At 34.9% G+C, this 23959-nt stretch overlaps 1 protein-coding gene across 7 annotated transcripts in view; it reads right to left on the minus strand.

Annotated features, from left to right (window-relative positions):
* Positions 1-23959, minus strand: part of MEMO1 (mediator of cell motility 1) — a 114744-nt gene that overhangs the window by 27871 nt on the left and 62914 nt on the right. For 6 of the 7 annotated variants that reach the window (XM_040623066.1, XM_040623068.1, XM_040623070.1 and 3 more), the window contains 3 exons: positions 17259-17327; positions 11127-11239; positions 9051-9162 (listed from right to left, as the gene is read on the minus strand). In XM_040623066.1, the coding sequence (XP_040479000.1) occupies positions 9051-9162; positions 11127-11239; positions 17259-17327 (294 nt within the window). The remainder of the gene's footprint in view (positions 1-9050; positions 9163-11126; positions 11240-17258; positions 17328-23959) is intronic. The other variant, XM_040623067.1, reaches the window with a different exon arrangement.

Here is a 23959-nt window from a genome sequence, read left to right on the forward strand (position 1 = left end):
CTGCTTCCCCCCCCCCCCCCCCCCGCCGGTTGTGTTCCCTCTCTCGCTGGCTCTCTCTCTCTCTGTCAAATAAATAAATAAAATCTTAAAAAAAAAAAAATCCAGAAAAAAACATCAGGCAGAACCAAAGAACTGGGGAAGGAGGAAGCAAGAGGGGAAAGGGGGAGGCAAGCTAGCTGTCAATGACGACTAAGATTAAGATTTAAGTCATTATAAAGTCTTTGCTGTTTCATCAATTAAGTGAATTTAATCAGATTATTAAAATGACTTTCAAAGGTAATTATTTATCTTTCTTAATTTCCATCTGAGTAAGAATAATGAGAAAAAAGGTTTACATAAGGGCAGTCATATTTCAGGTACTACTCAACCCTCTGAAGCAAGATAATCTTATCATAAACTGGTTTAAGCTTACTGGCAAAATTATAAACTCCCATATTTTATTAGGAACAAGTCAACACTTCCATGCACTATATTCTCTTAAACTTATACCTATTTCTGGCTTTACCATCTCTGATAATGGCATACTATTAGGCCTTTCACTTTTGCATGCTCTTAAAATCATGTTACTCCCCCACACAGAAACATTTACCAAGTTCTATAGATTCTAACCTTCAAATGTCTCCCACAATCTGCTCAGTTTGCTACCCATCCGCCACTACTTTAGTTCAAAGCCCTATGGTTTCTTTACTAAACTATTTCTAATAATCTTTTCCACCTCTAATCCATCCTTCACTGTACCATCACACCATCAAGGAGTAATATTTGGGACACCTGGCTGGCTTAGTCGGTAGAGCATGCGACTATTGATCTCAGGGTTGTGAGTTCAAGCCCCACACTGGATGTGGAACCTACTTAAAAAAAAGAAAAAAGGAGTAATATGCTTATGATTTCAAGTTCTAACCATGCCCGTCCTTTGCTGAGGAACTTTTACTAGCTCTATACCAATCACAGAATAAAATATAAATATATTACAATGACATTCAATGACCTCTATAAAATGGTCCCAACCTTCTGTTCCAACTTCCTAATCCAGCCCCTCTTACTCTGTTTCTATAGATAGTCACCTACCCAAATGCCTCCAGCTCCAGGTTGGTATTAAATATGCATTAAAAGCTGGATAAGGTATAAGATAACAGGAAGTGGTAGGACTAATAGCCAACTAAAAATATTCATATATATAAGAAAACGTTTTCTAACTACACAGCCTAAACAAAAACATCTACATCTACAGATACACCTCCGTTACTAGGCATGCCTTTTCGCAACTTCCTTAAGCTAAGGTAAATAGCTTTCCATTCTTAAGTCCCTCATTTTCCTACTCCTATACTTTGTATTTACAGAACTCCCTTTCCCACAGAAACCTGCCCCACTCTGTGAAAATTACAGCCATCTTCCAAGTCTACTCAAATGCTATCTATACCATGAAGCCACATGTGTGCTCCCCTAAGTATATCTCTCTTCTCCCACATCCCCTTTTTGGGATCTCATAAACTCTTCAACTGCACTTAATACATTTTGAATTATATTACATCTAATTATATACATTTCTTATCTTTCTTACCACGCTATATGCTAAGGAAATACACAATGTTTGCTTATTTTGCTATTCCCCGTCATTCTTTGCACACAGGTTAGTACAGTTAAGTAGCTCTGTAACATGTGAAAGATGCATATTAACCAAAATTTTTAAAACTTGAGAGGAAATGTCTTAAACCATCTTAAAACCAAATTTTTTACATAAATTAACTAATAAAACTAAAGGGAGGAGAATTGCCATTGGGGGAGTTTTGTTTACTAGCCTACTTAATTACTCCCCATATATAAAATACATTATTTGTGACTTAAAGGAACATCATAAAAGGAGTCTCTCGTGTATTCCTGAGGTGGTGGTAAAGAATTCCTTTTTCAACACAAAATAGCAAGTACTAGAGAATAAAATCAGAGCTATAAACTAGTAAAAAGTTTTTTAGGGAGAGGGAAAATGATATAGGTCAGAAACTCATATCTACTTTAAGGGGAAAAAAGCACATTAGAGAAGAAATAACGATAAAGTAACATCTTTAGTTTATTTCATTTGATGTTTCTTATTCTTAATTGATCCAAGATACAACAATTTCTTCAAAAACTAATAGCAACAATATGTTGTAATTATAGCTTATGAATGACAGGAACAGAAAGGACAAACTGGAAATACTGATATAAGGTACTTGCATTATCTGTGAAGCAGTACAGTCTTATTTTAAAGTGCACTTGGATTAGTTGAAAATGCATGTTGCAAACTTTAGAGCAACGTCTAAAAAAAGTTTTTTTTAAAAAAAGTACTATAATTGATATGTTGAGAAGGAAAAAAATGGAATCATATAAAATGCTCAATTAAAACCACAGAAGGCAGAATAACAGAAAACAAAAAAGAAATAAAGAACAAGGGCAATAAATAGAAAGCAGTAACAAATATGAGAGATACTAAGCCAACTATATCAATAATCCTTTAATAGGTGAATGAATAAACTGTGATACATCTGTAAAATAGAATATACTTCAGAATAAAGAGAAATAAGCTATCAAGCCAAGAAAAGACATGGAGGAATCTTGAAAGTATATTATTAAGTTAAAGAAGCCAACTTGAAAAGGCTGCATACTGTACGATTCCAATTAGATGACATACAATCATATTGTATGATTCCAACTATATGACTATATACTATGGAGATAGTAGAGGTAAGTGGCTTCCAGGGGATGGTTGGGAGGAATGTAGTGGGAGAGGATGAACAAGAAGAGTACATGGGATTTTTAGGACGGTGAAATGATTCTGTATGGTACTAATAATGGTAGATAACAAGGACTTCAGGCATTTGGTAAAACCCATAAACTATGTAACACCAAAAGGGAACCCTAATTAAACTATGGACCTAGTTAGTAGTAATGTATCAGTATTTCTTCATCAACTATAACAAATGTACCATACTAATGCAAGATGTTCAGAACAGCAAAAACTGTCCAGTTAATATTATTTAATATCATACAAAGCCATCTTATAGTAGAGTTCTCACTCAAGAGAACTCAAACATATAATCAATATAGATAAAAGTAATAATTACAAGACTGCAGCTTTACGATCTGGGTAAACTGTGCAAAATCAAGTTGCTGTTTTTTAATAATAGTCTAAGTACTCCAAGAGTTATCAAATCCTAACCACACTGAATTTGTAAGACTGGTAGAACCTAAAGCAGAAGATGGAACACATTTAAATACACTGTACTGTACTTTCAAGTTGTCTATGTCCCAAACTATTAGCAGTAACAAAAAGTATTAAATGGCTAAGAAGATAATGATGATACTTTCACAGTGAACATGAATGGCTTTATAGTGCCATATTTCTCAATGAAACACTTTCAAAGCTACTAAAGCATACTAAGTACTCTGCACATTTTTCTGAACAAAAAATAGTGAAGTTGAGGCAAAGGAATTATTTCATATCTGGACTGTGATGAATATATAAAACTCTAAATTTGACAATACTCATAGAATTCTATGCCTTAAAGAGTACATTTTACTGCATATAAATTACCCAAAACAAATTACCCAAAACATACCCCAAAGGAATATGTGGGGGGATGTTCAAGGGAACTAAGCAAGAAAAAAGAAGAGCTGGGATCCAGTGCTACTAATCTTCAGAGCTAACTAGTTTTTTTTTTCAAGATAGATGGTTTCTACATATCCTAACTCTCTTCAATACAATTATAAGCAATGTAGAAATTATTATGCATTTCAGTAGTAAAGATAATATATGGGAAAAAAGGATCAAAATAAAGCTTGCAAGACATGATCTCTTGTATACATGTTTTAATTTACACAAATAAGTATGTCTATATATAAATCTTATATAGATAATACAAACATATGCACATATATGTTAGTATATACACAACAATTTTTACTACCATATGAACACAGGTTGAGCAGAAGCACGGAGGCTTTAACTCTTCATTTTATACTTCTTGATGCTGTTTACATTTTCAAGCCATGTACAGTACTGTACAAGTATTTTTTTAATGTCAATAGGGTTAACTAAGCAAGGAGATTATGGGTCATTTCATGTTTTCTCCGTTATACTACTCATTATTTCTTTTAAAAGTTCTAATGAATATTATTTTTTAAATCTGTTTAAGATAACACATAGAATTATAAATAATACCTTAGGTATTTAATTTAAAAAATCTGTAATGACTATAGTGAAAAAATGAAAGAAAAGTTAGAAAATTAAATGGTCAACTGGTTAAAGTATTACATAGCCATATTCTAGAAAGTTCTATGTATACTCAATAAAAAGGAATAAAAATTACATGGAAATATGTTCATAATATGAAACAGTTAATAGGAACATTTGACCTCATTTTGGGGAAAATATTTAATATTTAATTATGGGAAGATCATTATTAATTCATTCAACAATTAATTACAGGAATCTTTTTGTGTACCAGGTCCTGAGCTGGGCACAGAAAGTACAGTGAAGACTAGCTGTCCTCATGCAGGAAGCAGATTAGGGAACTACCAAGGAAGGCAGACATATGCAGGCAATCATCAAAATGGTTATTTAACTACAGTGGTACTACAGTAAGCTGTCTTCAAGTATAATCCCTGAAAATTCCTCCTAATTCTGAATGCCCATGTCACCCCTCTCACCAAAAGGAGAGTCTCTTTCTCCCTCTCCTTGAACTTAGCCTTGCAACTTGCCTGGATGAGGAGAATGTGGCCTAAGTAACACTGTGCCAGCTCCAAACCCAGATATTAAGATGCCTGAAAGTTTCTAGTTTTATTTTCTGGCTGCCCTGAACTGCCATGTACTTCATGATAGTCCACAACTATCTGAGGAGAGGGATACCTTGTTCAGAGAGAGGCCCTGAAGGATAAGTGACAACAGGTGGAGATGAAGAGCACCGAGACAAGAACGAAGGAGCTTCAACAGACAACCAGCATCGCAGCCTCAGACAAGAAGTGAAGGTGCCCTAGAGCCTTCAGCCTAAGTCAGCCTGCTTCAACTGGAAGCAGATGAAACAGAGACAAGTTACCACCACTAACCCCTGACCAAATTTCTAGTTCACAGAGTCACAGCAAAAAAATAGGCATTTTGAGGTGGTTGGTTATGCTACAATAAGTATGTGAGATAAAAAGCAGTGCTTGAAAAGGGTACTACTGGAACAGAAACCTAAAACACTGGCTTTGAAGACACTGAGGCAGGCAGAAGCTGGAAGGGCAAAAAGGAGACAGAGCACTGTTACAGCAATAAGGAAACTGCTATATAAGGCCAGAAGAAGAGGGCCCCATATGATATACCGGCAGAACAATTAGCATAATGATCACATGTATAATAACTTAGAACATTAAAAATATACCTCGCAAACCTCTAGATCTAGCTAAGAAGATTTCCAGGCAAAATATTCAAAGTGTCACTGGCTTCTTAATAGCCAAGTATGAGAAGGTAAAAGAAGAAAACACGAGCTAAAGAATTACAAGCAGAATTTTAAAGGAAATATTTCTAACCAAGAGTTGTTTGGTTGGAAAAGAACTGTTTCTCATCACTAGCCTCTACAGATAGCAAAAGATTGTCAAAGAAACAACATGAAGACAAAGATCAAATCCAAAGCACTCCCAATAAATTATAGGCTCACAATCATCAAATCAAAAACTCATCTGTAAAATCCTTTATTAAGACGACAGAAAGACTTAATAAGATAGGGCTTACATTCTCTCTCAGGTAGGCAAAAGGGCTTCTAAGAACCTTAGAGGACCCTAAACTGGGATGCAAAGTAGAGAGAGTCCTGTCACTGATAGAACCATGGATGTGACTACTGTCAGAGCTTATTATCTGATATACAGAAAACCCACAACATTAATGGAGTTCTACAGTTTAAAATAAACACTGTTCCAAATGAAAAGAGGCCTTTAAGTTTTCAAACTGCCACATACATAAAGTAGACAGAAATGACTGCTCAGGTGTAAACAAGGCCCATTTCTCATGGAGAAGCAAAAATGAGTCAGCAAGTAGAGCCAAGAACCCAAAAAACCAAGCCAAGAGCTGAGAAAAGTAAGGAATTATGAAGCCATTACCAGAAGTCAGAACCAAGCCCTAATCAAAGAACATTCTCTGTTCCCTTAGATTTCAGAATTGCTTTGGACCAGAGGCTGCTATATGCTTCCCATTCTTTCACTCTCCACTGGGAATATCTACTGTGTGGCTAAGAATTCCTGTCTCAGGGCACCTGGGTGGCTCAGTTTGTTAAGCGTCTGCCTTTAGCTCAGGTCATAATGCCAGGGTCCTGGGATCAAGCCCCTTATCAGGCTCCCTGCTCAGCGGGGAGCCTGCTTCCCCCACCCAACCCTGCCATACCCCCTGCTTGTGCTCTCTCACTCTCTGTCAAATAAATAAATAAAATCTTCAAAAATTTTTTTTAATTCCTGCCTCAGGATTGTATATGGAGTGAATGGCAGGTGGGGGTGGGGTAAAACTTGTCTTCTTAGTTCACAGGTATCCAAATCAAGAAGAGCTGTACCCAGAGAGCCTCATCCACATCCCAACTTAATGCAGATCATAAGGTAATGGACTTTGAACCTGAGGTCCTAACTGAATGAGATTTCTGGGCATCTTAGGAGGACTGAGCACTATGTGTTGGAGAGACACTGAATTTTCCATCAAAAGTACTGTGATACAGTCCATCTGCAAAGATGGCTACCAACAATTCCTGAATATACACATGCTACTCCTCCCATCAAGAAGTGGAATTTATTTCTCCTTTCCTTAAATCTTGGCTAACATTGTCTTGTGCTTTGAAAAAGAGAATATGATAAAAATGATGCTGTGTCATTTCAGGCCAAGGCCTTAAGAGGCTAAGAACTTTTGTTTTTGTTCTCTGGTTACCCTAAATCACGATGTAAAGAAATCCAGGCTATCCTTCTAGAGAGAAGCCAAGAAGAGAGAAAGCCCTGGATGATGAACAAATAGATCACCTAGAGGAGAAATGAGGTATCTCAACTAAAAGCTAGCACCAAGGCCATCTTGGATCCACTAGGCCCATTCAAGTTACCTCAGTCAACATCTCATGGACCAGAGCAAGGTGTCCCCTCCCAAACTCCTGACCCAAAATTTGTGAGCAATAATTTACAGAATAATAGTTGTGATTTTAAATCACAAGTTTTGGAGCGATCTCTCACACAGTAATGGATAACTAATACAGGTGGTGAGTGCAGCAAAGACTACAAAAGAAAAGTACTGGGTACTTTCTAAGAGTCAGTATTAGAGATACAAATGCAATCTGGGAGAGAAGGAAGATCTCTTGAGAAGTGATATATTTAATAGTGGCTATTTAACGCTATTTAATAGAGGGGGAATTATGAACAGGAATTTTGGTTGATTTTAAGTTTCTATTTTCCTAAATTTTCAAAATTACATGTTTTACTTTTGAAATAACAAAAATATTATTTTGTTAAAACTTCCTTAAGGATACTGTTGGCTTTATTAAGTCTAAAATATATTTTCTCATTACAAAATATGCAAACATTTCAAGAAATAACAAAAGTTTTCTATTATTCTATGTAATTGAAGAATGGAATGTTCTGATTATACTAGCATTCCAAGAAATGAACAGCTTATACTGGTTTAACAATTTCTGAAGGATTAGAATGTGGTAAAACACAATTAACCTAAAATTATACTGCTTATAATTTAATATCACACTGATTTTTTAGAAACTTCTTCAGGTTTACACAAAGCATCATAGTTATCATCATGAATAGATGTTGACTGAGAGAAGTTAAATAACTCTTTCATAACAGAATTAGGGGTGGAAATGATCCAAAAAGACTGCCATAATAGACTAAAACCAACAAGAAAAAATTAAACCTAGTAACTGACGGTTAAAAAGAAACCAAAGTACGAAAGAGAAAATAATCCAACTGAACTGTATGAAAAAGCCTTGGGCTTTAGCTGGCCACAAGTATATTAGCCAATAGCAAGTAAGCCATATTAACACGAAAAATGTTAATGTGATCTTGGACTTCATTAATACATTTAATTAACAAATATTTACTGTAAACCTATATAATACACCATGTATTTTACTAAGAGAATATAATGACAAGATCCAGGAAAGGAATAATCTCACCATATTTAGAACTAGTCAAACTCTATATGGAATATTAAGTCCATGTAAAGGCAATGGTTGAAAAAATTAGACATATGTGACCTACAAAAGGAAGACTTTCTCATTTGAATACTGCCCTAAAAGAAGAAAGGCCTTTAAAAAATTCTTTCATTTTTACAAAATAAACTAATGACTACTAGGTAATGGGCACTGTGCTAGGCCGTGGGATACAACTAGAGAATAAAATAGGTATTGTCCCTGTCCTATTCTACTTAATAGTCTTATGGGCATCCCACCATTGGAAGACCTTTAGCAAGTAGCAAATAATAATCTATCAAGCATATCATAAAAAATATTCATGTACTTTACATAAGGCTGAAATAAATGAGCTCCAATGTTACTTCCAAATCTAAAATTTTATGATTATTTACTTATAGCATAAAAGAATTTGTTATTCCGAGATAAATGTCAAATGAATAAAATAATAGACACACACACACACACACACACACACATCCCACTCACATACACATACACACACAGATGTTTTTTAAAACATTATCACCTAATAAAAAACCATGTTGATTCACATATTCAGCCTTTATAGGCAAACTACTCAAAACCAACTTCAATCCACATTAGAAATATCCAATCTCAAATTTTTATATCATTTCAAATAGTAAAATTCTTTTAAGATTTTTATTTTTAAGTAACCTCTACACCCAATGTAGGGCTCAAACTCACAACTCTGGGATTGAGAGTTGCAGGCTCTACCGACTGAGCCGCCGCACCTCAAATAACAAAAAATTTTTTAAATCTCCTTATCCTAATAATTATTTTACCCAGTGAAAATAATTCCAAAGAAATTAATACTCATGATTTCTCTGGGATTTCTTGTATTAATCAATATACCTTTCCATGGCTTTAGCTGTGTAAGGCAAATGCATTTCAATACTGTGTTCATCTTCATCTGTCTGCAGAGACATGCGTTCAAACATTCCTGTCTTCCATAGTTCTCCGTAAACTAAAGAGATTTCAAAATATAGTAAAACAAATACATTAATGTATATCCTTATTCTGTGAGACTCTATTCAGTAACAAAAAACTACATGCTTTCGCAAGAGACAGAAGTACCACATAATATTCTCCTTCATTTTCATCTTTAAAAAAGAAGGAAAAACTAGCTTTTTACATACCAAAGCAATAATACATGTGATGACTACTCAGCATTTTCATATGTTACACAGTTATATAAAAATAATCATTTAAAATGTTCATCAGTTCTTTTTATTACATCTAAAATCACCTCTGGGTCTAAGCTTTTCCCTGACTTTAATCAGCACATGCCAACAAGAACACAGTTGAATTCCTAGTAAAACATGCTCTGTAAAACAAAGTAAAACAAAGTAAAGCAAAGCCACTGCTCTACCTACTCATGAGGTTAATAACATAGTTTTTAAGTTTTGTTTTGTTTTATGATAAAATCTATGAGATTATTATTTCCCATCTCAGATGACTGCCATACAAAGAACAGAAAATTCCTATTAAGCATGCTATTTTCCTCAAAATTAAAAATTAAGCTTCTGGGACAGACCAGAACATAAATTCACCATAGCACCATGCCATAAATAACTCTAAAATGATCTAGTAATTCAGACCCTTCTGATGAATTATACTTAAAAATAGATATGATATAATAAGAAAAAGATGAAATTTAATACGTAAAAAAGGTGATATAAGAATATTTTTGTTTTATCATAGAACAGAATCAATATTTTTATAACTACATCCTTAAATGGGCTTACCAATATCAAAGAAACAAACAAATGATGGCATGACTTTTTTTCTGCAAAATTATACCTGATTAAAAATCACCCATTCCTTCATTAGGATGCTATCTAAAACCAAAATGTTCTGAATGCCCCAACAAGGTTTTAAAAATAAAGTGTGTTCCCTAAAAGCATCACAGGGAGTAATAAGGCTAGTCATACTCCAGTTTACTTAGTAAAAATTATCCCAACAACAAATTACTAATACTTGGTAACAATTAAAACCCCAAATTATGAAAAATTAGGCCTAAAAAATAAGGAAAAAAGAGGTGATTGTCTATTTTGCAAATGGCTTCTTTCATCCTACAGAAGAATTTGTTCCAAGGTTTCTTGAAACAATAAGCACCCAACATACTTAAAATATACTGTGATGCACTGAAAGAATACAAAGCAAGCTCATGAAGACGGCTTTTGGGAAAGCAGAGGGTTCAGATAAGGGGAAAATTCTGAGTCAATTGTGGATGGTAAGTACAAGAATATTTGTTATGCTATTCTCTGTACTGTTGTGTATATATATACACTCCCCACTCCTCCAAAAATACTATTATAAAGTCAAAAGATTTTAATTTACACATTCAATGCATAAAATGAGACACAACTAAATAAAAGATGTGATTTCTGGAATCCTATGGAAAATATATATCAAAATAAGAGGACATGTTAAAAAAATAAAATACGCTTATGATTTATGAAGCACCTTTGTTTCAGAGTTTCACTTTTCTCCCCCCCATAAAAGTCATTTGAGAAGAAATAAAGGCATTATCACCATGACCTATTTACAATGAGGAAAGTGATATACATAGAGTCAGACTAACATGCCCAGAATCTTTCTTCAAGTTGTTGTGGGTACTAATTTCTTGTCTCATGGTACAGTGAGTATAAGACATTTCCCTGAATACACATGTAATATAAACAGTCTGGAGACTAGTAGACCTGACAGATTTTTGTGGCTGGCAAAAAAAAACTCTAGTTGTCTTTTAAGCATATAGAAGATCTTCTTTCTTTGTTTTTGCTTTTTGCAAATAAGTTGAAATCAATTTTATCTTTAAAACTGAGATTTTACTTATAATATTCGTATTTTTAATTTTTTTAATTAACTTACTCTTATTTTAAAAAAATCTTTAGCTGTTTAAAAGCTATAAGATTTCTATATACTTACTCTTTTGGTCAATACGAAGGTCATACAGAGGTGTCCTATATATATCCACACTGGAAAGTGCACATCGAGAGAGGGGCACATGATGAGAAGGCCCAAGGATGAAAATTCTCCGGCTAGGAGATATACAACAAAAAGCACAGAACAATTGTACTTCTACACAAATCTTGTTAAATAAAAGGGAAAAAAAACAAGTAATTTTTAAAAATCACACATGGCACCATTTTCTTTCTTGACTGATTTCATTACCTACTATTAGCTAAATTATGTACCCCTAAAATTTATGTTGAAGTTCCACCCCAGTACCTCAGAATGTAACCATATTAGGAGATAAGGTATTAAAACAGATCATTAAGTAAAAAGGAGGCTATTCAGATGAGGACTGAATCCAATGACTGATGTCCTTATAAGAAAGAGGAAGAGATATTAGGGGCACACATGCACAGAGAGGCATCAAGAAGACAGCCATCTGCAAGCCAAGAAGAAAGGCTTCAGGAGAAACCAACCCTACCAGCACCCTCATCTTGGACTTCTAGCCTCCAGACTGAAAGAAAATAAATTTCTGATTTCAGCCACCTACTTCGTGGTGGTTTATTATGGCAGTGCTAGCAAACTAATATACCCACAACTGATCTGCTCCTCAGTTAATTAATTTCAGTTCCTTATCTTTGTCTCTTTGTTGGAAGGCCTTTAAAAGAACCATTTAAAAAGAAGAAGAAGAAGAAGAAGAAGAAGAAGAAGAACCATTTTCAACACCTGGGCATACTAGTTACTGATTTATTGATCTAGAGTAAATCAACTGCTATGATTAAAGTCATCTCTGCGTTCAGAATGCCTAGGATACAGAAGGTTTTCAATAGCTTTATTCATTGAATTTAAACATTTCAGCTATAAATAAAATCTCAAAGTTATAACACATTCTAAACTTGCCTCATAAGATCTACCACAACTTTAAGAAAAACATGTGACAGTATAATGTCTAAAACTCCCTACAAAGTATCATTACAAAGAACCATTCTGATAAAGTTATTTCCACATTTCTACCATAGCAGAGAAAAGAGGATTCTTGTTGAGAAAAATTCTGTATAATAAGCTTTCTCTGTTCCCATTCAAGTAGATAGAAGTCATTCTCAAAGACAAAGAAACTTGATTATGTGTTATTTGCACTGTAGCTAAAGAAAAGAACTGGGCTAAACTATAGCTTAAATCTTTACAATCCCTTTATCTTGACATCAAGAGTAAAATTAACTTCCCCTCATTTTATCTCAAACATCACTACAATCTAAATTCCAAAACTATCCATTTTCTCTGCTCTCCCAGATTCAAATGAATGAAATCTCCCCCCAACACACACATAAAAACTTACTAGATTTGAAAAACCAAAACTATGAGAAAGAAGAGAATAGACGATAAGCTATGTACCTAGAAAAAATTAATTACTACTCATTGCTTGATTAACGGACAAAGACTGAGACATGAGCTAGTTCTTTCATATCAAAAACTTGCAAGCCAAGGAATGTGCTTAGGCATATATTTATTTTCATAAAATTCAATTACAGCTAAGAAAATTAACCTATTGTCTGCTATATGTTACTTGCTGTGGTGTGGGGAGGGACAGTAAGGAAGATGTGGATAAGGAAAAGAGAATTCTCTGTTTAGAATCCCAAAACTTCCTCAAGATGTCAGGGATAGCAAACGTAAGACTTCATCTACAGGCCATTTCTAGTCAAAACCATTTTCTCTTTTCATCCCCCCCTCCCCCACTGCCAATACTCACTTCTTATCATCACCACTATGAGCAAGTCAACAGCCATTTAAAAAAAAAAAAAAATCAAATCAAATTTAGATTCCTAAATGAACAAAAGAGATGCCATTATGTTCTATCTTTACAGTACATAATCATCATCACAATTTTTTGAATCAAAGTCTAATGAGGGACATACATAATGGTTGAGTGTTTAGGTGACTTGCCTAAGGACAAGTATTATATGAACCAAGAACAAAGTATGAAAAAGAAGGCATTTTTATGATTGAGGAATGCATTTCTATGACAAGACAGAGGCACAGAATATTTAAAATCAGAACACTCCTAGGAAATCCAGCATATATAATTAAAATATGAAATGACTTTTAAAATATCAATTTAAACTCAAGACACAGATACATTTCTAGGTAAGTGTAACAAGATTCTAATAGTGACTAAAATACGAGCACTACTCCAGAAATAAACACCAAAGGTCAGCTTGGAAAGCCTAACTGTCCCCTGAAATACCAGACTTACTTTGTTGGCCTCCCCCTCCACCCAACGTAGATGAAAAGATAAGACTGGTGGAGAAAAGAGTTTCCACCATCTGAATTAGCCAATTGTGTACTCGATTCCTTCCAGTCTAATAGAAACTCACTCATATGCAAAAAGAGGTTTAAGTCACATCAATAAGAAATCCTTATAAGTGATAAACCCAAAAATAAACCAAAAATAGGCTAAACATCATTGAAAAGGAGGCCAAAAAAAGTGCATATTAGTAGTAATCTCACAATGAGTCTCTTTGTTAGCTATACACTAACAAAAAGAAAATTAATAATGTAAATAAAATACAATGCATTTTCTTTTAGGGGGACTAGATTGCTAGATCCATAAACACCAAAGCCACAGGAATATTTTGGAGAAAAATGAGTAATATAGGCATTGGAAGCAATGACGTTTTCTCTCCCTTCAATTAATTGCAAAGTGCTTTGCCTTTAAATGAATAACTGATAAATATTAGCACATCATCACTGTTGTCACACATGTTAAAAAAAAAAGCTTAATATGAAAAAACAGAAAACAGTCAAGAGGTATTCTCTTAGAAATAAATGTAGTTTACATATAATACCTCCAGAGAATTCACATTTGTGGAGTTACTTACTATGAAAAGTAGTATGTACAACCAATAAATAAGTTACCTGAAAATCTGCCCTCATAAATATTCAACTACTTATTCTAAATAATGGAATACAAGTAATTTTTTAAAGATGTTTCCTGGCAAGTAGAGATATTTTAACTAAATTAAATGTCATGTGGCCCCAAAGAAGATTACTTTTGCTCTTTTTTCTACCCTGAAAGGCTTTCTGAAAGTTAGGAATCAAAATCAAGTTACTATCTAAGTACATCCTGAGTTCCAGGTTTTCAATTAAAGTTTTAGTAAAAAGAAAAGACTTTGCATGATAAATATGAGAAAGAACTTACTTAAAAAATATCAATTTTTATATTCCTTAAACAACCAAGGTACTCCTTTCGAAACATAAATCAGATCTCATTACTCCCCTGTTTAAAAGGTTTTCAATGACTTTTCATAATCAGAGGATAAAATCTAAACTCCTTAAAATGGGCTCTAAAGTCTCAAATGCACTGGCCCCATCTTGCATTACTCTGCCCCCCAACACCCCTTGATCACAATAGTTTACGTATACTGGTCTTGAAGTTCCTTGATGACTGGAACACAACTCAGCCTCCTTCAAAGCCTTCACAAATGCTCTTGTTCCTTTGGCTTGGCTTAAAAATCACTTCCTCAGAAATGCCCTCCCCAACACCCATAATCTAAATCCAATCACCCTGTATCCCAGCACTTCTTGAATTGTGAACTGTAGATTCCACAAGACCCTTTCAAGAATCCCACAAAATCAAAAGTATTTTCATAATAATCAGGAATTTATTTGCCTTTTCCACTGTGTTGACATTTGTACTTATGGTACAAAAATGAGGCTGGGTAAACCACTGGCACATTAGAACTGTGATCAAGGTAATGGAATCAAAATGTACTGCTAGTCATGTATTCTTTACCTTCACCCACACCAAGGTTTTTTGTTGTTTTTTTTTAGGCCAGTTTCACTTACTTTCATTAAATCTTGAACTCTGAATACAGTTTTATAAAAATATTCTGTACGACAAAATGTATTAAATTGGTGGTGATAAATGCATAAAGCACTTTTACTATATACAGAATTATGTCTTGGGGAAAACATTTGTGTGATTATGAGAATGATCTCAACTAGACTTTTTTTTCATGGAACACAATTTTTACTTCGAAAAATGACTGTGGACAAATTATGGCTATTCCAATTTAGGTATTTGGCAGAAATTTTCTAGAAAATGAACAAAATGGGCCTGCCACTTCAAAGAAAACATTGCCCAAGACATAACTGAAGCTTTTAAGTGAAAATGGGACTTTTGCAAAACTTCTATCACTGTGAGATGGACAGCTTCCCAATAATTAGAGATATTTCTGATGAAATTCGTGGTGATATTAACAAATGTGATTTTTTGGCACTGTATGATGAAATGTCAACATTCAAAGATATGCATAATTCAATTAAGAAATATCTTCTAAATGTTTCATGCAAGATATTACAAAATAACACAAAGGTAAAAGATCCATTCAAAGTACAAGACAGTACAAGAGATGATCCATGTAGGGAATGGATTAGTGTGGAAGGTAAGAATGGAAGCTAGTGGCAGAGAATTTAATCTTCTCTCTTGGACTGTTATTTTTTCTCTAAACTTCTCATAGTTCCCAGAAAGATGTTCTTTCTCTATTTTCTCAAAGGACTCTGAAACATTGCCAGTCTCAAGGAGGGCCACTTTTAAGAGAATATAGCTATGACTGTCAATTATTTTTAACGCTTAAACCTTCAGATTTATTTATTCAAAATTCAATTACTATATATTAATTACAAAAATAAGCTGATCACATCTACACACATCATTCGCCTCTCTTTTCACTCACCTCTTTTATCATCACCTTAGTCTTTGGCTCTCTTTCTTTTTCTCTTTTTCATTCCATTCGTACTTTCTATCAACTTATTTAATACATGCTTTCTGCATCTACCAATATAGGTTCTATATCTGTCTACATATTACTAAGCCACACTTAATTCAGGAGCACCTTCTAGAAAATAGCATCATCAAATAGGTTAGGAAAAGGCTGTCATATTAACTAACCTTGATTATAGCTATTTATAGGCCGAAATGAAGTAAACTTTTGAAAATCTTTCCAATCTAATTTATTTTTGTTCTTATTCATGAAATAAATTACCTGAAATTGGATATTAAATATGTATTAAGAAAAAGACACTCCTCAAAACATCATAAATGAGGCAGGGCTAACCAAAACCTCATCAATTTGGCAACACTATCATTTTATTTATCATTAAAAACTTACTAAAAATAATTTCCAACAAAGAGCACATGACATAAAAACAAAAAAGAACAGCTCTTTTGTTTTGAAAATTTGAACAAATTGCTCAAAGGCAAAGGATTAGACTGTGGGGAGAGACTTTCTTTTTAAACTCAGGGCTGCTGTGAGTTACTTCTTTTGAATGTTTATGCTTCACCTCTACTAACACAAGTCAAACCTAACAACATTTGACAGAATTAAGGTGGTTGGTTTTACCTATTCGTACAGTGTGTATAACTGGCATATAGACTAGAGCCTGATACTGGTTCACATTTGTGAATTAATGATTTAAATAAAATGCTGGTCAGCAAATTAAGTAATTTGGGTGGCTATTTCTAGCAGAAGCTTTTGAAAGTTCACAAACTTATTTTAGAGAGCAGTATATTACTTAATATGTCTCAATCTGCCAGAAAAAATTTTTAAAGCTAATTTCAGAGCTCTCATTGAATTAAGAGCTAACATGCTTCAAATGCCATATGAAATTCACTGTCAGATTCTAAAATAATTCAGCTACCTCATTGTGCCAATGAGAAATGATTTTCTTTCATTAACCACAATTTAACAAGTAGAATAAAGAATTTTAAATTACAAAATGATTAACATAGAACAAAGCGCTTTGCATTCTTAAAGATGCTCACCTCCCAAAGGCAAAAAAAAAAAATTAAAAACCAAAACATTTAACCTTCTAACATTTGCAGAATTAAATGTATTACCAACAAAATCAAAAATAAAAATTAAATGTTCAATGAAAAACAGTATGAAAGCTTTTTATAACCTATATAAGGTATAATAAATATATAAAAAGTTAAATCCCTAGTGAAATCAAGTATATAATAATAAGCATGCCGAAACAAATTACTATTGTGACAAAGTGCACATAATTCCCAACCTCGTCCCGCTTCAACAAGACTGTGTTACTTACGTAATAGATGGATCCACTTGTTTGTAAGCATGAGCAGCGCAAGACCCACAGTACGTATATCCTGCATGGCTACAAAACAAAATATTTTTTAAAGTTAGTCATCAGATTCAAAATCAAGATATTCTTAAAAGAAAAAACCTTTTGAAAGAAATGTAATACCTACGGTAAACATGACAGAATTGAGTGTATAGATAAAAAAGCAATGTAACTAATGACACAAACTCTAGCAGGCAACAGAGAACACATAATTGTTCTATGTTCCAATTTTAAATTTTAAAAAGTATTTTGTAATTTTTTTGGTCTTAAGAACAATTAAATTTAGTTATTCAAGGCTTACTTGAAGTTGCTAATGTAATACTAGTAATATACGAGTTTTTAACATTCCTCTTCAATATTAGCAGACGCTTACAGCAATAAGAGCAAGTCAAATCAGACCAAAACAAATATCCTACAACAACTCACCTTCTTTATCTAATTTCTTTTTATTTTTTATACTTTTTAAAAATTGAAGTATAATTAACATACAGTGTTACATTAGTTTCAGGTAAACAATATATGATTCAAGAATTCTATACGTTTCTCTGTGCTCATCAGGAAGTACACTCTTAATCTCTTTTATCTATTTCACCCATCATCCCACTGACCTCCCCCTCTCTGGCAACTACCAGTTTGTTCTCTGTATTTAATAGTCTGGTTTTTTGTCTCTTTCTTTTCTTTGTTGATTTTTTTTTTACATCTTACATATGAGTAAAATCATACTGTATCTGTCTTTCTCTGACTTATTTCACTTGGTATTTATACCCTCTAAGTGTACCCATGTTGTCACAAATGGCAAATCTCATTCTTTTTATGGCTAATATTCCATTGTGTGTGTGTGTGTGTGTGTCACATCTTCTTTATCCATTCATCTATACTGATGGACACTTGGGTTGCTTCTGTATCTGGGCTATTGTGAATAATGCTGCAATAAACATAGGGGTCCATGTATCTTCCCGAATCAGTGTTTTCATTTTCATTGGGTAAATATCAAGTAGTAGAATTGCTGGATCATGTGGCAATTCTACTTTTAATTTTTTTTTTAAGATTTTATTTATTTATTTATTTATTAGAGAGAGAGAAAGCGTGCACAAGCTGGGGGAGGGGCAGAGGGAGAAGCAGACTCCCCACGGGCAGGGAGCCCAATGAGGAGCTCGATCCAGGACCCTGAGATCATGACCTGAGCCAAAGGCAGACGCTTACCAACTGAGCCACCAAGGTGCCCCTCTACTTTTAATTTTCTGAGGAGCCTCCATACTGTTTTCCACAATGGCTGCACCAATTTGCATTCCCACCAATAGTGCAAGAGGGTTCCTTTTTCTCCACATCCTCACCAACACTTGTTATTTCTTGGCTTTTTGATTCTAGCCACTGTAACAGGTGTAAGGTGATTTCTCAATGTGGTTTTGATTTGCATTCCCCTGATGATTAGTGATGCTAAGCATCTTTCCAATGTGTCTATTGGCCATCTGCGTGTCTTCATTGGAAAAATGTCTACTCAGGCCCTCTGCCCGTTTTTATCAGATTATTTGGTTTTTTTGTTACTGAGTTGTAGAAGTTCTTTTATATTTTAGATATTAACTCCTTATCAGATATACCATTTGCAAATATCTTCTCTCATTCAATAGGCTAACTTTTTGTTTTGTTGATGGTTTCTTTGGCTGTACAAAAGCTTTTTATTTTGGTGTAGTCCCAATAGTTTATTTTTGCTTTTATTTCCCTTGCCTAAAAAGATATCTAGAAAAATGTTTCTATAGCCAAAGCAATCTCTATCAAAATATGAACAGTATTTTTCATAGAACTAGAAAAAACAGTACTAAAATTTGTATGGAACCACAAAAGACCCCAAATAGCCAAAGCAATCTTGAGAAAGAGGAGCAAAGCTGAATGTATCACAATCCCAGATTTCAAGATAAACCACAAAGCTGTAGATTAAAAGAGTATGGTATTGGCACAAAAATAGGACAGATCAATGGAACAGAATAGGGGCCTAGAAATAAATCCATGCTTATATGGTCAATTAATCTATGACAAAGGAGGCAAGGATTTACAATAGGGAATAAACAGTCTCTTCAACAAATGGTATTAGGAAAACTGGACAGCTACATGCAAAAGAATGAAAATGGACCACTTTCTTATACCATATACAAAAATAAACTCCAAATGGACTGAAGAACTAACTGTGAGACCTTAAACCATAAAACTCCTAAAAGAAAATGACTCACTTCTTCTGTGTCTTTAGTAATAAGAGAATTGACTTGGCCTTCTGTGTATTGTGCCTTCCATCTTCTCTCCCTACTACGCATCCCTTTCATATTTTGTTCTCAGAATTAGATTTCGTTCTCTTATCACCTATGGAATGACTTTGTTTCCCAACCTCATTTTTCTTTCTTGACTCATTCAAGCTACATGAGTTTAGACACATTTTCCTGACGCTTACTTATTAGTGTGTGGCCACTGGTATGCTGGTAAACATTTAACAACTGTCTCTGCAGAAAAAAAAATGTTACATGTATACATAAGCTTAATATAAACTTAACCGAGATAAAAAGATATGTACCACACAATTTACAAATAATGAAAAGTATGTAATTCTATCGTAAATTCCACATAGTCAATTGATTGTCACAGAATGCTTTCACTGATTTTTGCTGAATTCTTATATTCATAGCCAAGTGATGGTTGCAACTGACAAGGGTGGAACAATGAAGACATACGTCTGACCTGAATGAGTTCTCTGCTGATTAGATAACAGTTTTCAAGTATTAGAGGGAATATTTCCTTCCATACTTTCTTACACTTTTTATAATGTAAGAGCTACAGACACAACATAATTTTCAGTTTAATCTGCATTATTAACATTTTCCCCATTTCTTAAGTATAGACAATCAACAAATAGTAAATCAAGCCCTGATTTGTAGCAATTTGTCAATTAATGTGGAGTAATTCATTCCTGCCATAATTGATTTCAAGATACACAATAAACTGAAAAGACAAAACACAGATTGGAAGAAAATAATTATAAAGCATATATCTGACACAGGATTTATATCTGAATATGTAAAGAAATTTCAAAACAAACCCAATACTTAGGAAACCATTTTGTAAGACAAAGAGTTCTGAAAATTGGCTGCAAAATAACATGAATGTACTTAATGCTACTAAACTGTACCATGGGGGGGGGGTGCCTGGGTGGCTCGCACTCAGCAGGGAGTCTGCTTGAGGATTCTTTCTCTCTACCTCTCCCTCTGCCCCTCCCCCCCATATGCATGCACGCTCTTTTTCTCTCTCTCTCCAATAAATAAATAAATCTTTTTAAAAAAATAAAAATAAAAATGTTGGGGTGCCTGGGTGGCTCGCTCAGTTAAACATCTGCCATCAGCTCAGGTCATGACCCCAGAGTCCTGGGATCAAGCCCCATATCAGGCTCCCTGCTCAACAGGGAGTCTGCTTCTCCCTCTGACCCTCCCTCCTCTCATGCTCTCTCTCTCTCTCTCACTGTCCCTCTCAAATAAATAAGTAAAAATCTTTTTAAAAAAATAAAAATGCCTAAGATGGTAAGTTTTATGTTATGTATATTTTACTATAATTTTTTTAAATAGGAAAAAGATATGAACAAATACTTCAACACAGAATATACTGGGATGGCAAATAAGCACATGAAAGAATGCTCAATATCGTTTAGGGAAAGGTAAATTAAAACTACAAAAAGCTACCAATAAACACCCAGCAGAATAGCTAAAATTAAAAAGAGTGACCATACCAAGTATGCTAAGGATGTGGAACTGAAACTCAAGCTATGCTGTGGGAATGTAAAATGTTAACAACCAATTTTGAAAACAGTTTGGCAATTTCTTAAGAAGTTAAATATACTCCTGGGGCGCCTGGGTGGCTCAGTCGTTAAGCGTCTGCCTTTGGCTCAGGGTGTGATCCCGGAGTTCTGAGATTGAGTCCCATGTCAGGCTCTTCCGCTGGGAGCCTGCTTCTTCCTCTCCCACTCCCCCTGCTTGTATTGCCTCTCTCGCTGGCTGTCTCTCTCTCTCAAATACATAAATAAAATCTTAAAAAAAAAAAGAAGTTAAATATACTCCTACCATATTATCCAGCTTTCCAACTCATAGCAATACAACCACAAAGATTTGTACACAAATGTTCATCCCAGCTTTATTTGAAACAGTCAAAAACTAGAAACAACCAAATGTTCCCCCAAAGGTGAATGGATAAACAAAGTGAGGTGTAGTCACAATGGAATACTCTTCAGCAAGAGAAAGGAATGAACTACTGATAAACTCAAAAATAATTATGCAAAAAAGGTGATAAAAAAACAAGAAATATGCTGAGAAAAGCCAGACAAAAAGAGTTCATACTGTATAAATCCACTAAAAAATAAAAACTAGTTTGTAGCAACACAGAATAAGTCAATGGATGTGGATGGAAAGAAGAGGCAGGGAGGTACAGAAGGGAAGAATTACAAAAGGGCACAAGGAAACTTGAGTTTGATGAATATGTTTATTACCTTAATTGTGATGGCTTCACTGGTGTACACATATTTCAAATGTATCCAACCGTACACTTTAAATACATGCAGCTATATGTTAATCCTACCACCTATAGAGCCCTGTTTTTAAAAGGGTCATCATTTGATCTAGCTTAAACTATAAATGGAGAAAAAGAGATTCACATAAGTCAATCACAGCAATAGCAGTATGCTTAATCAAGAGTTAAGTAATATGGGACCTACACTGAGCACACTGAAATCACTGAAGGCCTTATTGGTTGGATTAATGGTAGTCACTCTATCTGTAGACCCCTGGCAAGAGAGCCTATCAAGGTGCTTCAGTATAGCAATATCCTCACAACCCAGTTCTAATCATAGCCAGAAGAAATGTAAGTTGTTGTATGGCTTAGTACATTCAGTTTTTCTGACCGTGATATTCTAGCCAAACCAGGGGCTCAATCTTTTCCAACTCCCCAATACTGACTACTTCAGATTCCTAACAGCTGTTCCTGATCTTAACATAACTCGCTCTCCCTTATCAATTCAGAAATATGCTACCTTGCCCAGTCATGCGGACCTTAAAAATCATTTGATCCATTAGGACCTGTCCTCGTCTGTCTCAAACCTGAATGACATCTCATGTTTTCAATACTGCTTTGCTCTCAGTCATCACTCATATCCCATCCTTCCACGTCCAAATCCTTATAGTTTAAACTGGTCCTTCCACCTTAGATCTGCTTCTCAGACTTCAGTTCTTGTTTGCCATTCTTGAATTTAAAGACCCTGAGTCCATACTCTGATCTTTCAATCAGTCTTTCCAGCATGAATATCTCCCAGTTTTACCAATCCTGCTCCTACCCCAAGCGTAGTTCTTAAAAGCCAGAAAGCCGTCTTAGAAACACTGGGTTCTGGGGAGTGTGGGTGGCTCAGTCGTTGAGCATCGGCCTTCAGCTCAGGTCATGATCCCAGGGTCCTGGGATAGAGCCCCACATCGGGCTCCCTACTCAGCAGGAAGCCCGCTTCTCCCACTCCCACTCCCACTCCCCCTGCTTGTGTTCCCTCTCTCGCTGTCTCTCTCTGTCAAATAAATAAAATCTTAAAAAAAAAAAAAAAAAAAGAAGAAAAGAAAAGAAACACTGGGTTCTTGGGGTGCCTGGGTGGCTTTTTCAGTTAGGCATCTGCCTTCGGCTCAGGTCGTGATCCCAACGTCCTGGGATTGAGCCTTGCGTCAGGCTCCCTGCTCAGCAGGGGGTCTGCTTTTCCCTCTTCCCTCCTCGTGCTCCTTCTCTCCCTCTCTGGCTCACTCTCCATCTCTCTCTCAAATAAATAAAATCTTTAAAAAAAAAAAAAAAAAGAAACACTAGGTTCTTAAAGTATTGGTAGAATAGAAATACTAAGAGTAGAGAGGTAAAGGCACAAAGGAAGGGCATAAAAGTTGAAGGAAGAACATGAGCAAATGTCCAAGTGTCTGATGTAAGTGAGAAAATATGAGACTGGCCTGAGTGGAACAAGAAGTAGCATGAAGCCACACAGTCAGACAGAGAAGTCTGGGCTTGGTAAAACAAGTTACTGAAAACCGCTGTACCCTCCAGAGCAGGGTAGTGACAATATAAAACTGTTATTAGTCTAGTACTGAAAAAAGTACTGACGCTGTCTTGGAAACTGTGGCCTGAGGTAGCAACTGTCATGGTCTAGAAAGGTCCCAGTGCCAGTGGGAAATGAGACATGAATGTCCTACAGTCTAAAAAGAAAAACTGACGTACCTTAGTGACCAAGTAGGTAGAGTGTGGATGAGGAAGAGGATAATTATGATAATGGTAATAACTAACATTTACTGAAAGTTTACTCTGTGTCACGCATCCACATAATTCAAAGCAGTAACTCATTTAATCCTTGCACCAACCCTTTGAGTTAGGAATTATTATTTTTCTTTTATAGATGAAGAAACTAAAGCAGAAAGGTTAAGAAATTTGATCAAGGTCACACAAATAGTAAGTGGCCACACCAGGACTTAAAGGTAGGCAGTAGAGTTCCAGAACCCATTCTTAACCATCATAAGAGACCTCTATGTATTTTAAGGAAGAAGGGAAGGTTTCCATGCAGTAGGAAAATCAACAACCTTAAAAACTGAAGAATACCATATTTCCTGTAAGACTGTAGGGAAAGG

The sequence above is a fragment of the Ursus maritimus genome, unplaced genomic scaffold (genome assembly GCF_017311325.1).
Source record: "Ursus maritimus isolate PB19 unplaced genomic scaffold, ASM1731132v1 scaffold_6, whole genome shotgun sequence".
Classification (NCBI taxonomy): Eukaryota; Metazoa; Chordata; class Mammalia; order Carnivora; family Ursidae; genus Ursus; species Ursus maritimus.